This window comes from Colletes latitarsis, chromosome 5 (genome assembly GCF_051014445.1).
Source record: "Colletes latitarsis isolate SP2378_abdomen chromosome 5, iyColLati1, whole genome shotgun sequence".
Lineage (NCBI taxonomy): Eukaryota > Metazoa > Arthropoda > Insecta > Hymenoptera > Colletidae > Colletes > Colletes latitarsis.
Window position 1 is genome coordinate 27,255,870 of NC_135138.1, and position 14,410 is coordinate 27,270,279.

The window sequence follows — 14,410 nt, forward strand, 5'->3', positions numbered from 1 at the left end:
TCACCTATACTGGAATGAAATAATATGTATTTGAAATGTGATATAAAAATTCGGAGAATAAAATAGTCTTTTTTAAGTGCAACAGAAGTAAAATAGAAATATTTTATTTTAGTATGCACTTTCAAGGATGACAAAAATTTGATTATATTTTCAATTTTGAAATATTTCGAACACTTCGTGCTGGGAAAAACGAGACTCGAATAAAGAGTGAACGAAAATTGATTAGAATTTGAGAGAGACATACGTCGTAGTCCATCAACGAAATAAAAAAATTGTTTTCTATTTCATATAGGCGTGTCAAAGGCCTGGGGCAAAAACCGTTTATTACACTTCGGGCAATAGACTGTGTGACATCAACAAAAACTATTCGATTACATAAGCACAATTTTAATTTCAAATTCGCTACTTTCCTTTATACTTTTCCGATTTTATTTTTAACACTTTAGTAAGTTTAAATTTTAAAAGTGTTTCAAGATAGAAAATAAACTACTTTGAAACGTTTGCTGTTCAATAATTTTTTGATCAAATCATTGACATTAAAATACAGATCATATTTTCACTGTAATGTGGAGAATTGATAATATCCTTCTTCCTTCCTTTTCTTTTATAATTTGTATTATTTCATAATGATACTTCCTTCTATTTTTGCATTTATTAATTATCCCGAGACCTGTGAGATAAAATATAGTGCTTTAGACAGTGTTACTTCTACATTAGCCCAGTTCTGGTTACAATTAGCCACTTAGCAGGCGACATTGACGAAATACGGATCTAAGTAATGTTTTTGACATTGAACAACAGCCACTGTGAGTGCCTTTCACTCTGAATCGGCGTGTGTGCGAGAACGGTCTATACTGCCGAAAAATTTTTAGTTCGCGCTGCTTTGAGTCAGCATAAATTTTAGAGGGAGAAGGCGAGAGCGAAATCTCTCGTATTTTTATGTCTTTCGCGTTTATGTAACAAAACCACATACAGTGATACTATGGTATGAATACCTAATTATACCTGTTACGTAGAGAGCATGGAACTTTCTGTAGGTGGTCGATTTGCATAATTTCCTAATACGAAAATTTGTGTATCTTGGGTATCATATTCGACTTAGAATACATTAACGCAATTCTATAGAAATACATTGTTCGATTGATTCAAAAAATTCACTATTTTATACTTGGGATCCCAATTGTTGTAACTAAAACAGACGTTAATAATATTAATAAGTATTTTATTTCTTCTTATTACCAATTGTCTTATATTGTTTAATTACGACATGGCAATTTAAATTTAATTCTAAATAAATTTATTTATTCCTAAGAAATTGTACTATTTTATACAAAATATAATTTAACAAACATATCAAAACGTAATTTCTTCGATCGTTAAGTACACGATTAGTAAAATAAGAATGTTCGCGGGTTCAGATCGCGGGAATAAACGTTTTCATTCGCGTTGTACCTACGTCGACAAAGTGTTTGAATTGCTAGTGCAATCATAACACATGTAAATGACATTTCCAGATATCGGGGTGAGTACGTTATTATTGGTGATATTGATCGCTTTACACACAGTTGTTCAATTTATAGGGCGTGCCATTCAATTACCGTCTGCGGGAAGAAAACGGAAATATATCTTTTACTTTAAATTGGTTATGATGCCAATAATATTTGTCTCGTATACGGGACAAATATTTAGTTTTGTATATTCCCGATTTTGAATATTTTTATATAAGTTTATACTTTATACACAATTTTGTATATTTAGTTTTGTATATATACAAAACGACAATCAAGTACAAAAATTTGTAAGAATAAATGATCGATCGCGAATAACAAATAGAACATTTATCATTCTTTTCATTTGTCGAAGTTCTTTGAATTCCTTGTTTTCGAATTTTTTTTTTTTAAATAAATAAAATATTCTTCATGCGGTTTAAGTTGCATGAAGCTCATAAAATGCAATCGAATTACAAAATTATAAATGGGTGTACGTTATAGCAGATTCGAAGAAGTTAAGTAACGATAGCCATAGATCTTCTTCGCGTTGAACAGAAATTCCACTATTTTTTAAACACGGGGAATTTTAGAAAATCCTTCCAGCATCTTCGCAACGTGGTCCCTTGCGTCAGTCGAAAAGTTTGGGGAACTTTGTATCTTTCTAGTGAAAGGTGACGCCGTGGGGCGCCGCTGTATAAAAACCGTCGAATCTTTCGTTAAAGACACATTCCGCTCCAACATCTCACAGCTCGTGCACCATGAAGGCCTTCGTAGTAAGTAGGACTATAATTTGAATTTGAAATAATTCACAGAGACAAGTATTCGTAAACTCCGTAGCAAGAGTTATTATTCAACTTTATTTAAATACTGTTACTCAACATCGTACGTGCGTTAATAATTTTTACAATTGTTTAGAATTCATGAATAATCGATTGAAATTACAATAGACTGCTTCAGTCAAGTATTCTAACTAAATCGCGTTCATCCATTACTATTAATCGTGTGTTTCCTTTGCAGGTTTCTTTATTTTTGGTCTCGATGATCGCCGCCGATGCGACCGCATCGGTAAAGAAACTCGAGAAGCGTGGACTTCTCGGAAGTCAAGGCGTCGGGTCTGCTGCAAGCTATCTTCCACCTACGACTTCGTACGCCTCGAGACAGGTCTCAGTTTCTCCAGCTGCAAGTTACGGTGTCCCAGCATCAACGTACGGCGTACCAGCAGCAACATACGGCGTCCCAGCTGCATCTTACAGCCTCCCAGCACAATCCTATAGCGTCCCAACTCCATCTTATGGTGTCCCAGCACCCACTTATGCTCTCCCAGCAGCAGCTCCTTCCTACACCGCCGCTGTTCCCGTCTCAACCTACAGCGCCCCTGTACCCGTCAACACTTACAGCGCCCCTGTTGCTGTTCCATCTTATAGCGCTCCGCTCTCAGCGCCAGTGGCGTCTTACAGCAGCCCGGTGTTGAGTTCGTCTTATGGTGCTCCCGTTTCGAGCTACGCGGGTGCTTACAGCCAACCGTTGGTAGCATCGACCTACGGAGTTCCTCAACAGTACTCAGCGCCTGTTCTTGGTGCAGTCTCTTCCGGAGTTCAGACGGTGTCCCAAAGCGTAGCACAACCAGTTTCTGTTGGTTACGCTAGCGGTGTTTCCCTGGGGTCCGCAGGCGTACAGAGCGGTTATGGCGTGCCAAGCTCCGTCGTTGAAACTGTTCCATCCGTTGGTCTTTCCAGCTACTCAAGCGGGGCTTATGGAGTTCCTTCGAGCCTCGTCAACAACAATGGACTCTCTGTTGGACTTTCCCTGAGCGGTCAGAGTTTGTCCAGCGGATCTTACGGAGCTCCTGCCGCGTACAGCCAAGGTGCCAGATACGCTACCGGTTACTCGGTGGGATCAGCATCTCTGCCATCTGCATCCTATGGCCTCCCGAGTTCCAACGTCCCAGTGGAACAAGACGATGGATACTCGTATCCAGTCCCGTCGAAGAAATTGGTCATTTAATTTCGAATCTATTAACGGAACGCGAGGAAGAGTCATGAATATAAAAATTATACCGTCCTCCTCCGAAGTCTTTGCATATTTCGTCCCAAAGTTGTGACATCTACCTCGTCCTCGTTTCGAAACGACGTATGTGAAAGAGTTGAAAAAATTCTTGGTCTGACATTATTGCACGAAATAGCGATCTATATGTATCACTGGATCTTATACACTCTGAAATATCACCTTTATGTTGGAATTAAAAAATTACCAAAGTTTTAATCATCATGATTATCCTTTCTTCGGACCTTTAACTCTACTATGTCTTACTGTAAGTTCGAATTATTAAATGGAGTAAATTCACTCTGTAATATTTGTGCTTTTATCAATGCATATTCTTTTTCTCTTTGTTACTTTTTTGCAGATATTTTATAGCGATCTATACGTATCACTGGATCTTATACACTCTGAAATGTCACCTTCATGTTGGAATTAAAAAATTGCCAAAGTTTTAATCATCGTGATTATCCTTTCTTCGGACCTTTAACTCTACTATGTCTTACTGTAAGTTCGAATTATTAAATGGAGTAAATACACTCTGTAATATTTGTGTTTTTATTAACGCATATTCTTTTTCTCTTCGTTGCTTTTTTGCAGGTATTTTATCTGCAACACGGAGAGCAGTTTTCGTTGTTTGAATTTCTGCTCTATCAGCGTGCCGAGTTTCATAAAATCAAAGATTGATAATTGGCCAACGTCCTCGTAAGCAGCTTACAAGGTACTTAAGATACGACGTTATACTTTATTTCAAGTCGCCTAAAGTTGTCCGTGTGTATTGCTCGTAGCCGGGCTTCGTTTCCACCTAGAAATCCGAGGGTTGTGTACTTTTTTCCGTTAGCTGCCGCCATCTTCGTAATGGTATCTGCAGTCGTAGAAAACGTACGTGGCACGCTCGCGCTTCATGATCCGCAGTGAGGTTACCCTCTACCATCCTTACGCGTGCACGCACACAGCTACGTCGTTTCTGCGCTCACGAAACCCCCAGTCAAAAGCTACACGCGCGCAAATACGCTCGTCCGTGTGCACTTCTGTCTGCTTTTTGCCGGAAAACTGGCAGTCACGCACTATTTTACGACTTTCGCCGGGCCTCTGAATTAATCCAAGCTTTTCCGGCTACGAGGACGACCCTTTATGCACTCCTCCCAGAAATGAAGTACGTTCCTTGTTCGTAGCCCTGGGGTTACGGTGTCGTTAAGCTGCCGTCCTTGATATCACTTCGTACCCCAGCGAAAAGAGCTTTCCGTGAGTTTCAAACGAAGAAACTGCAAGATTAGACGAAGCAACAGGAAGTTTGCTCGCACGACGACGGAAACGAGAGAATGAAAAATTATCTGCTCTGCTCCGATACCTCTGCGACAGCCTCTCTTTTCCTTCGAACCATGCAAAAAGCTGCTATCTAATCTCCTAAATGTCGCGGTTTGACAGGTACGTTCGTATTCTTTGTCTGTGTTAATTTAATCACGCATTTCCTGTTTGAAATATTTTTTTAATAAATTAAAAAATCGTTGCAAAGCTAATACTATGAAACCTCAAAATACTTATGGTCCATCTTTTTTCGACCAGCACAAAAAGCTGTAATCTAATTTGTCACGATTTGACAGGTACGTTCATATTCTTTCTCTGTATTAATTTAAACAGGCATTTCCACCATAAAGAAACACTGGTTTAATGAATTAAAAAATCGTTGCAAAACTAATACTATGAAACATGAAAATGCTAATGGTTCATCCTTTTCCGAACAGCACAAGAAGCTGCAATCTGGTCTGAGTGTCATGGTTTGCCAGGTACGTTTATATTCTTTTTCTGTGTTAATTTAAACAAGCATTTCCTCCGCAAAGGAATACTGTTTTAATAAATTAAAAAATCCTGCAAAACTAATATTGTAAAACATGAAAATACCAATGGTCCACCCTAGTAAAGAAAAATAATGATCTCCGAGTAAACGTGTCAGTACCTCGATAATTTAATAACGTCTAAGCTCAATTTACGTTTCTTCCTAAACTTTTCAATCTTCCTGCCGCGTTATTGCAACAATGTACGCCAATGGATTTCTCGAGAAGTTTCCCCGAGTTAATGCATCTCAGTCAAGTGTCACTGGTAATTACTTTATAACAGTAATTGAAAGTTGTTAACTTTTCCACTTTCCGGTTTCACGCAGCCGTTGGAACGCACGATACATCGCGTAAACAAAAAAGAAGACTGCAGATGTAATTTATCAACTTATTGCACAATAGAATGAACTTTAATACACGCGTTACGCCGCGACCCGAGTGAACCGGCATTCTGTCATGTTCATCTCGTGCAACCAGACGTGAGTAGATTAAAGATGATTATTAACGCGGCTGAGTAAACACGTTGCTAACAATAGATGAACGTTGATTACGGGGGTAGTTTCAGCCGGGCGTTATTTTATTACCGAAACGGAAGAGGCATTGGCAACTTAAAACGCTCGAAGCGTAAAAGCTAATTGTAAACATTTATCTAACGTGAAGGATTTATGGACAGTGCAGACGTATTCGCGAGGCCCTTGCTTAATTACGCAGATTCCAAAGCATCATTAGCACCCTCAGTATTTAAGCAACACCGGCGAAAGCGAAAGTTTCCGCGGTGGTCTGAATTGTACGAATTCGTGCGTGTAGATTATCGCGCGAAGTACGCCGGGTGTAGCTGAAATTAATTACGGGGCACTTTTCTGCGTGTAAATACGCAGATCTGACGTGATCCGATGCGACGCTTTAATAAAGTAGAAAACTTAATCTCTGACAATCTTGAGAAAATATGTGAAATTTGTTCTCGTTGTGTCACATGAGTTCATTGTGTTTCTGTTGCGACACATGGGTGGACACAATGGATTGCGTCACCTTTACGGCGAAAAGAAATCAAAAGTTATTTTTTCGCGTGTGTACACTGATGGTTTGGACGTTTAAAAATGATATAGAACAGGATCTATTAATAAAACTCAAAGAACCGAGTTTTGTAATCTTGTTATTCTTAAATTGGCACATTTTTATTTCGGTAATAGTACACAAAGAAACAAACACATTTGGTTGTTTTGCGATTCGTATCTGAATTTTTTAAAATTAGTCCAGTATTCGTCGTGTTTAGTTCATTATTTATCATTCGTCACGTAATTTGGTTAGACTCGAAAGTAATATGCTTGCTCCTATTAGCAAATATAGCATCGATCAGCCGGGTTTTGTTTTTGCGAGTATAGTCTTTGGCAAAGTTCAGACGCTTCTTTCTGTTTGTCTCGTTAATGTAGAGCTTTTTGCGAGCAACTCGTCCACAGTATCCATTATCCTTGATTGCACGCCGAATTGTCTGAGGATGTACTTCTTTCCCCGGTTCTTCAAACAACTCACTGGTCAAACTTGAAGCCCCAACTTGAGGATCAGTTTTCATTTTCCTCAGGATCACGCGTTTGTCTCGAGAATTAAGTACTTTCGCCCGCTCTTTTTGCGAAACAGAATCGATGCGGCTTTTGTCGGTTTGCCGGTTCATTTTTAATAAAAGCGCGGAATTTAAGTGACAGTAGTCTATTAATACTCGAAGCCAAAGTTTCGTGATTTCTTGAATTGTAATTTATTTTTGTTAGCGAACGATCGTAAAACCAACGATAGTTTTATGTAATACCATAAATGTTCTATGAGATTTACGTCTGTGGACTGGGCTGGCCTCTTCGGAATATTGATTTTCTGACTGCATAAAAATTCCCGATTCGATTTGCGAGTCGAATGCTTCGGGCCAATGATAGCAGATCAAGAATCTTTTGCATGACAGAATTAGACCAATCTGACATATCGTGGTGCGTCAAGATCCATATTAAAATAAATGAATATTTATTAACCCCTGACAATATATGAAATATCAAAGAAGCATATTTACAGTACACTTCTATAAATAAATAATTATACATTTCAAATCGTTCAAAAGAGTGTTCAAAAATATATTCCTGATCCTCTCTCGTAACAAACCAAATCAATTATTTCCTACTATCGTCCATAAAAATTGCTAGTCGGCCGAATAAAAATCGATCGTGAATTTTAAGTAATTAATATAAAAAGAACTTTTTCGTAGTCTGTATTTCGTAGAAATCCGTGGTGATCTTCGTTGTAGTACGTAATGTAGCGTAACGAAAATGAATAATCGTCACGACAGTAGACACACTCCGGGACAACAGACTGTGCGACGTGTTAATGACACGAAATGAAAACGTTCCATCTGAGATTAATAATCGCACCGTTGAAATACACTGACCGCCTCGTCATTAAGTTACATTGTCGGGAATATGGCGAGGCGAAACAGCCGGGACGGTGGACGGGTGCATCTAAATTTTTGCTTGGACTTTATATCGGCAGTTAACGCGGATGATATACGCGCATAACGCTTGTCCAGCGGCGGCCATCAGCTTTTTGTAAGCGACCACTGGCTTATGCTTCAGCTGTTAGCTATTCGGGTAAGTTTTATGTTGACCCACGAACTCGTGATTTACGATCGTCATATCGCAGCGTCGCTAAACGCAACATTCTCTACTCGCTTTCGTATAACTCGGCAGTTAATTCCCATCTGTAAGATGTTCTATTCATTCGGTTACTCGGTAGTCGAACGTCCAGTAAAAATGGCCGACAGAAAAGGCCTACGTGAAGTATTCATCGTTGACTGTACACCGACAATGTAACGAACGAAAGTTATTTAAAAATACATTTGAAAACAGTTCCTGTTGTTAATATTAGGTATGTCAAAAGCTTCCGAAGGTTTCTTCTTTTATTCGTAAAACAATGCTTTTATATATTTCAACGCGCGTTACGCACAACACGTTGGAATTTTTGAGAAAGACACGAGGAGAAAACGTGCTTTTTTAATTAGTCGTATCTCAAACTTTTTCGACTCGTTGCTAGTTAAAATTTTGATGTTTTTATATCGATAAAATATCGATACTGGTTTGTAGATCTTGATGGGAGGAACCACAAAATTTGTTTCTCGTATATTTCAAAATTTTATCCGACTTCATAATAGCTTCGTTTCGCTTAAAATCGTTCTAAAACCGGTTAAAATTATTCACCAGGGAAGAAAGATATTTAATACATATTAAATTTATTTGCTTTAAATAGACGTGTGCTATTCAGCTTTAGAATTTTTCGTAAAGCGTTCGAATTATCAAATTTTCTCTCTATCAATTCATTCGTGTAATTAAACGAAACGTATTTGGATTAAAATTGCCCATAATTACTAGCCCCTTTATATTTCCAATTTTAATCAATAATTACAGGGTCGACACTGATTATTCAAATTTTTTGGAGGAAAGTGCATTCGATATTAATGATATTTTTAAGAATCGTTTAACCTTTGACTATTTAATACGCGAAATATATTCGGAGCACGAAACTAACCGTGTGCAAATTTCACACGCATACTATTCTCAAATCGAGATTAAAATCTGACAGATTAGTTGACAATATGATTGAGTAAGCATGCATATCAAAGGTGTCACACGGAGGAAATCCATTGTCTGCCTCGTAATAATTTCCCGTATTGCGGAAACGAGTTAATATATTGGCAGGTGACTCGTCTTTCGATCTCATCTCCGGCCCAAAAGCAAATTACTCGACCAAAGCGAGGAAATAGCGAGGGTTGCGTTGAGGGGTCCTTCGTGTCCATGGCACGCGATGTCATATCACGTTATTGAGAGCTACTTGTCATTCCCTGCTTTGGCGTCACAGGACGTCCGTGTGGATCATTCAATTAATTCCACCTTTACTCACATAAATACCGACGATAATGGTAGAAAAGTTCTGCGTGTCTCGCATTGCCAGTTGTCGCATGATCGTGATCTTATGAATATGCTGGGTAGGGCATTTTAAAGCGAACAGCCAATTATCTCGGTTGTTCAGAAAACAGTGATCTATTATTTTCTGAGAGATTTTTAAACCAGCTTCATTGACAATCTCGAAGATAATTTATTAGAATGAAATCTTTACTCAAACGCGGATAAAAATTTATTGGAACGAATAAAGGAATTTCTTTCTTAATAATAACTTCCGTTATATTAACAAATTATTCTACATATTCTATTATGATAACCTCGTGCATCAGAAATAGCTAAAATCAATTATGTTTTCGTATCAACTTCTAGGTGGAGTGCTTTATTTTAATATCTATTTTGGTAATTCCCTTGTTCGCTAATAATGTTCCATCAAATGTCAAAAGGAATTCTATATAAAAAAATCCCTAATAATTTAGTATCTTACTATCTTCTTTAATGTCTCCCTCGAATTACACGAAAATAATCTCGGAAAGAAAATGAAATTTTACGTTTAACGTCAATTTACGTCAATTTGGTTTAAATTTAGCGTGTTTCAACATCATTATATTTTTAAACAGTGACATTTTTATCACCATTGGGTATTATAACTCGTTGCTACTGATTAATTAAGCAGAGAGAAGATTGATATCCATAATGTCTCGGAAGTGTAGAATATCAGTACTGTTTGGTTCCATCTTGCATTTCCAATAGTACAATCTTGATTGCAGGTAATTCATGGGTGAGACAGTTTTGGAGAATACACTATTCCATCAACAGTATCAGTGCTGCAGGGCATCCGGATGTAAAACCTTAAAAATGAACAATGGATTTCTTCTGACACATTCACTGCTCGACGCAATTTAATTTCGTTTAAACGTAATATAATAGTGTGCAATCATTGTGCGAGCCATTTGAGCGGCCGGGTGTTAGAGATTATTGCTCTAGTGAGTCGTAAGCCTTAGACTAGTTGTGTTGGGCGTTCATTTATAAATGCCACGACTCTACCAAAGACCCCGATTGCGATGCTCGTAGATAGTCATCGATACTAACTCTCCTTCAACCTAGCGTAATGCGTTCTGGGTGTGTGCACGTCACGAACATCGCTACTTGAAATCAACTTACCGCTCTATCTGTTCACCAGGCTCGTTAAATTCAAACAATCGCGTTTCTTTTACCCGTATAGGGAGTTATACAAACGAGAAAATAACTCCCGCTTTTATTCGACGGTTTATTAGTTCTGGTGGCGTGCCCTCTTGATTATGTATTAACTTCCTTTTATCGTACACACGTATATGACCAGCCGTGGCGAAATTGGAAATTAATATTGCAATATTCTTGTTTTTTCGAGAAACTCAAGGGCGAGTGTAAATATTTCACGCGTTATAGTATCGTAGTGTAAATGAGATCGTGGAAGATTCAATAGGTTTCAATTTGTAGTATTCTCCGTGGAAGTACACATAGAGACGGGAGTGCCTACATAAATACAGCTTGAAAATTTTACTGTAACAGTTTCACTTAAAATTAGTTTTTGAAATTTCTTATGATATTATTCGAAAAACAATTTGAAGATGAAATTGTTGAGTTGTTCTGTTTTCTACAATTTCATATCGTGAATATACTCAATAATTTTGGGGTTTGCAATTGGACTATTTACCTTGCTACTAAACAGAAGTTACATACGTTTCCATTCTAATTCCAGCATTAGTTTCCATATTTTACAACAATATGGAAGTACACACAGAGACTGGAGTGTCTAAACAAATACAGCTTGAAAATTATACTGTAACAATTTCACTTAAAATTATTTCTTTTGAAATTTCTTATGATATTATTCGAATAACAATTTAAAGATGTAATTGTCGAGTTGTTCTGTTTTCTACAATTTCATATTGTGAATATACTCAATAATTTTGGGGTTTGCAATTGGACTATTTACCTTGGTACTAAACAGAAGTTACATACGTTTCCATTCTAATTCCAGCATTAGTTTCCATATTTTACAACAATATGGAAGTACATACAGAGACTGGAGTGTCTAAACAAATACAGTTTGAAAATTATACCGTAACAGTTTCACTTAAAATTATTTCTTTTGAAATTTCTTATGATATTATTCGAATAACAATTTAAAGATGAAATTGTGGAGTTGTTCTGTTTTCTACAATTTCATATCGTGAATACTTCAAAATTTTTGAGTTCGTAATTGGACCATTTACCTTGCTACTAAACAAAAGTCACCTACATATCCATTCTAATTTATAATTTTCCATATTTTACAACAATCTGTAACGCGACGTTTGATTTAATCGCGTTAGATTATTTTCCTAAATCCGAGTACCTAATTTCGGTAATACATACTGGGAGGAACGTCTTGCTTGCACGAAAACAGCTCTACCGTTTCGCAAACAGCGTAATCTACTCGCTGTCGAACTCGTGAAAAAAGACACGAGAGATAAAGTAAAGACGAGAGCAAGAGAGAGAGAGAGGGAGGGAGACACATAAACGAGAGAGAAGCAAAGAAAGAGAGGACGAAGGACACGGCTGTTGCATCCTGGCGTAGGAGTGCATCAACAGGATCTCGCTGGACCAAGTAGCTCCCGCAGTGGTGGGGAGAAACGAGTCGGTGGTGGGGAATGCCGATCGGCCCGGTGGTGGGGGAACGGAACGAAGAGAAGACGAGTGGAGCTCCCTCTGGCGAAGATCTCGTGTCAGTCGAGCCGTGTGCCGCGTCGCGGTCGTGTTGTGTCGAAGTGCTGTGTTTCGCGTAATCGCATCGAGCACGAATGACGCTTTGTTTGCTGTGATTACGGGCGATGTGAGTTCAGTGAAGCCGTTATTAAAGAGATTGTCGTCGCGGGCATGGTCATTGAGCAGTGAAAGAAACGTCCACGCGCGATCGAAGTACGCAAAACCAGGCTCGTCGTTTTCGGTCGGACCGCGTGCTCTCCCTACCGTGTTGGTCTTTGCTCTTTTGGGGGGTTTTCAAGGTTACGCTTTCATTGCCGGCACGAACGATCCGGGCCGTTGCTTCTGTCTGCGGTTCTGCTCGTTTTTTTCTGTCATTCGCGCGCGCAACGGTCCTCCGTGCGATCGAAAAACTCGTGGAAGACGGATTCTGACATTGGCCTATCGCGTGTGACACGGGGCACGGGGGAATTTCGGTGAGTTTTGTGCGTCGTCGGTTTACAGGTTGTTCGTTCCGGTGTGCCGGGAACAGTGAAAATTGATCGCCGGCAGTATTGCCGAACGGAGCAGATGAGATTCAACGTCGATGGTAACGGTGTCGAAACGGAGCTGATCGTAGTCGTGCGACAGGAATCCCCAAGGTCACGGAGGAAAAAACACGACAAGACATCAGAATCATAATAACGACAGAGGATATAACCTAACTTCGCGAACCGTTTCGTATTTACGTGGGATCATTAAACAAGACTCGAAACGAAAATCGCGCGCATAACCTCTTCGCGTCTCTTTGTCTCGGGCCGGTGCGTCGACCCTTGAAAAGTTTCTACGCGTAAAAAGCAAGGACAACGAAGCGACGAGTGTTCGGGGATACGAAACAAAAAAAAACGAGAAAAAAAGATTGATTTCTCGTCGCGCGTGCGGGCGAACGAGCACGTTGCCGTGTTTTAAAAGCCCCCGTCGGTGTTTCTAATTCGCGACCCCTCTGGCCCGGACCGACGATTCGCGTACGTTTATCGAGACACGTGTACGAGCAGTAGTTTCGATCGCGTTTCGAATGATTGGCCTCCTCCCCCGCGTCGGTCTCTGCTCGTTCGACCCTCGCGGTGCTTCGTGAAATAGATCGAGACAGGGACACGGAGTACGATTAACCGCGTTCTTCGTTTAATTCCTACCTGCGCGTCGAGTTCCAGTGAACCGGAGTGGCCTGGGCACGGAAGCGCCCCCGGAAGATCGTATCGACACATTGGGCCAGTTCGACCGTCCTCGCCTCGTAATGAGCTAGAGTCGAAGATCGAACGTGACTAGCGACCCTCCAATCGTCTATCGGTATTCTCGGAGGAGCCGTTAATCGAGGTGCCGCCCGTTACAAGAAAAATAAAAAAACCCTCGATCGATTCTATACCGCATATCGTATGTATGTGATGCGATCGTCGTAATCGCGAACGGACGTCGATTCGAGGATGTCGCGGCGCGCAGCATCGGGACGTAGCGCGTAAGGGGTTAAATAGCACGACAGTGGGGGGCGATCTAAAAAAATAAAAAACGGAGGCGAACACGCTGAACGTAAGGAAAGGGTGCGTACCTCGAGGCCCTCGCGGTCCCCGAACACCGACAGACATGACGATGGCCAGCAACATCGTGGTCGAGTGGCTGCGTTCGCTTCACCTCGGCCAGTACTCCGAGTCGTTCATCGACAATGGCTACGACGACCTTGAGATCTGCAAACAGATCGGGGATCCCGATCTCGACGCGATCGGGGTGTTCAATCAGACCCATCGCGCCCGGTTGTTGCAATCGGTCAAGACACTGCGCGAGGAAGGCGCAGCTAGCGTTTACTTTACGCTGGAGGAGAGCAACGACTGTCTGTGCGACAACGTCAGCTCCAAGTCCTCGAGGACGTCCTCCGAGAGACCACCCAGTGATAAAGAGGCGCAGAGGGCCTCGCCGACCGCCAGCTCCTCCAGCGGTGGTCAGGAATTAACAAAGTTCGCGGACGAGTACGAGGAGGGAAAGGCGGAGCTCGTCAGAATCCCGAGGATGCAGCTCAGGATGTTGCTGCAGGAGAGGCTGAGACACGACGGCATCAGGCTGGCCTGTCAACCGTACACAACACCGGTGAGTCCAGGCCTGTCTTTGTTTATTCGTAATTTTGCTCGTACCTGCGCGGTACGTTTAAGAGGAACCGGTCATTTACACTCCGGGACAAAAAGATAGCACAAATTAAGATTTCCATAATTTTATTTTTACATTGCAACCGAAATTTGTCCCTGCACATGATTTCAGAATAGGCTTATTAATAGATATAAGTAAAATCAAATTGAACTATCCATCTAATTTTATTTAAAGGAAATTGTACTTTTGCTAAAATTTAGTGGGACAAAATGATAGCACA

At 40.2% G+C, this 14,410-nt stretch overlaps 2 protein-coding genes across 5 annotated transcripts in view; both read left to right on the plus strand.

The window, feature by feature from the left end:
• The first annotated feature begins 2,248 nt into the window (after nt 1-2,248).
• LOC143342027 (uncharacterized) lies at nt 2,249-3,494 on the plus strand. The gene is made up of 2 exons (XM_076765508.1): nt 2,249-2,263; nt 2,508-3,494. Exons 1-2 carry the CDS (start codon nt 2,249-2,251, stop codon nt 3,492-3,494), a joined length of 1,002 nt encoding a protein of 333 aa, XP_076621623.1.
• An 8,568-nt stretch (nt 3,495-12,062) lies between these two features.
• The window catches only part of LOC143341766 (uncharacterized), a 392,615-nt gene continuing 390,267 nt past the window's right edge, over nt 12,063-14,410 (plus strand). For all 4 annotated transcript variants that reach the window (XR_013079675.1, XM_076764924.1, XM_076764926.1 and 1 more), the window contains exon 1: nt 12,063-14,133. Coding sequence is in view for 3 of the 4 variants with exons in the window: in XM_076764924.1 (XP_076621039.1) it covers nt 13,636-14,133 (498 nt within the window). In the remaining variant the exon portion in view is untranslated. The remainder of the gene's footprint in view (nt 14,134-14,410) is intronic.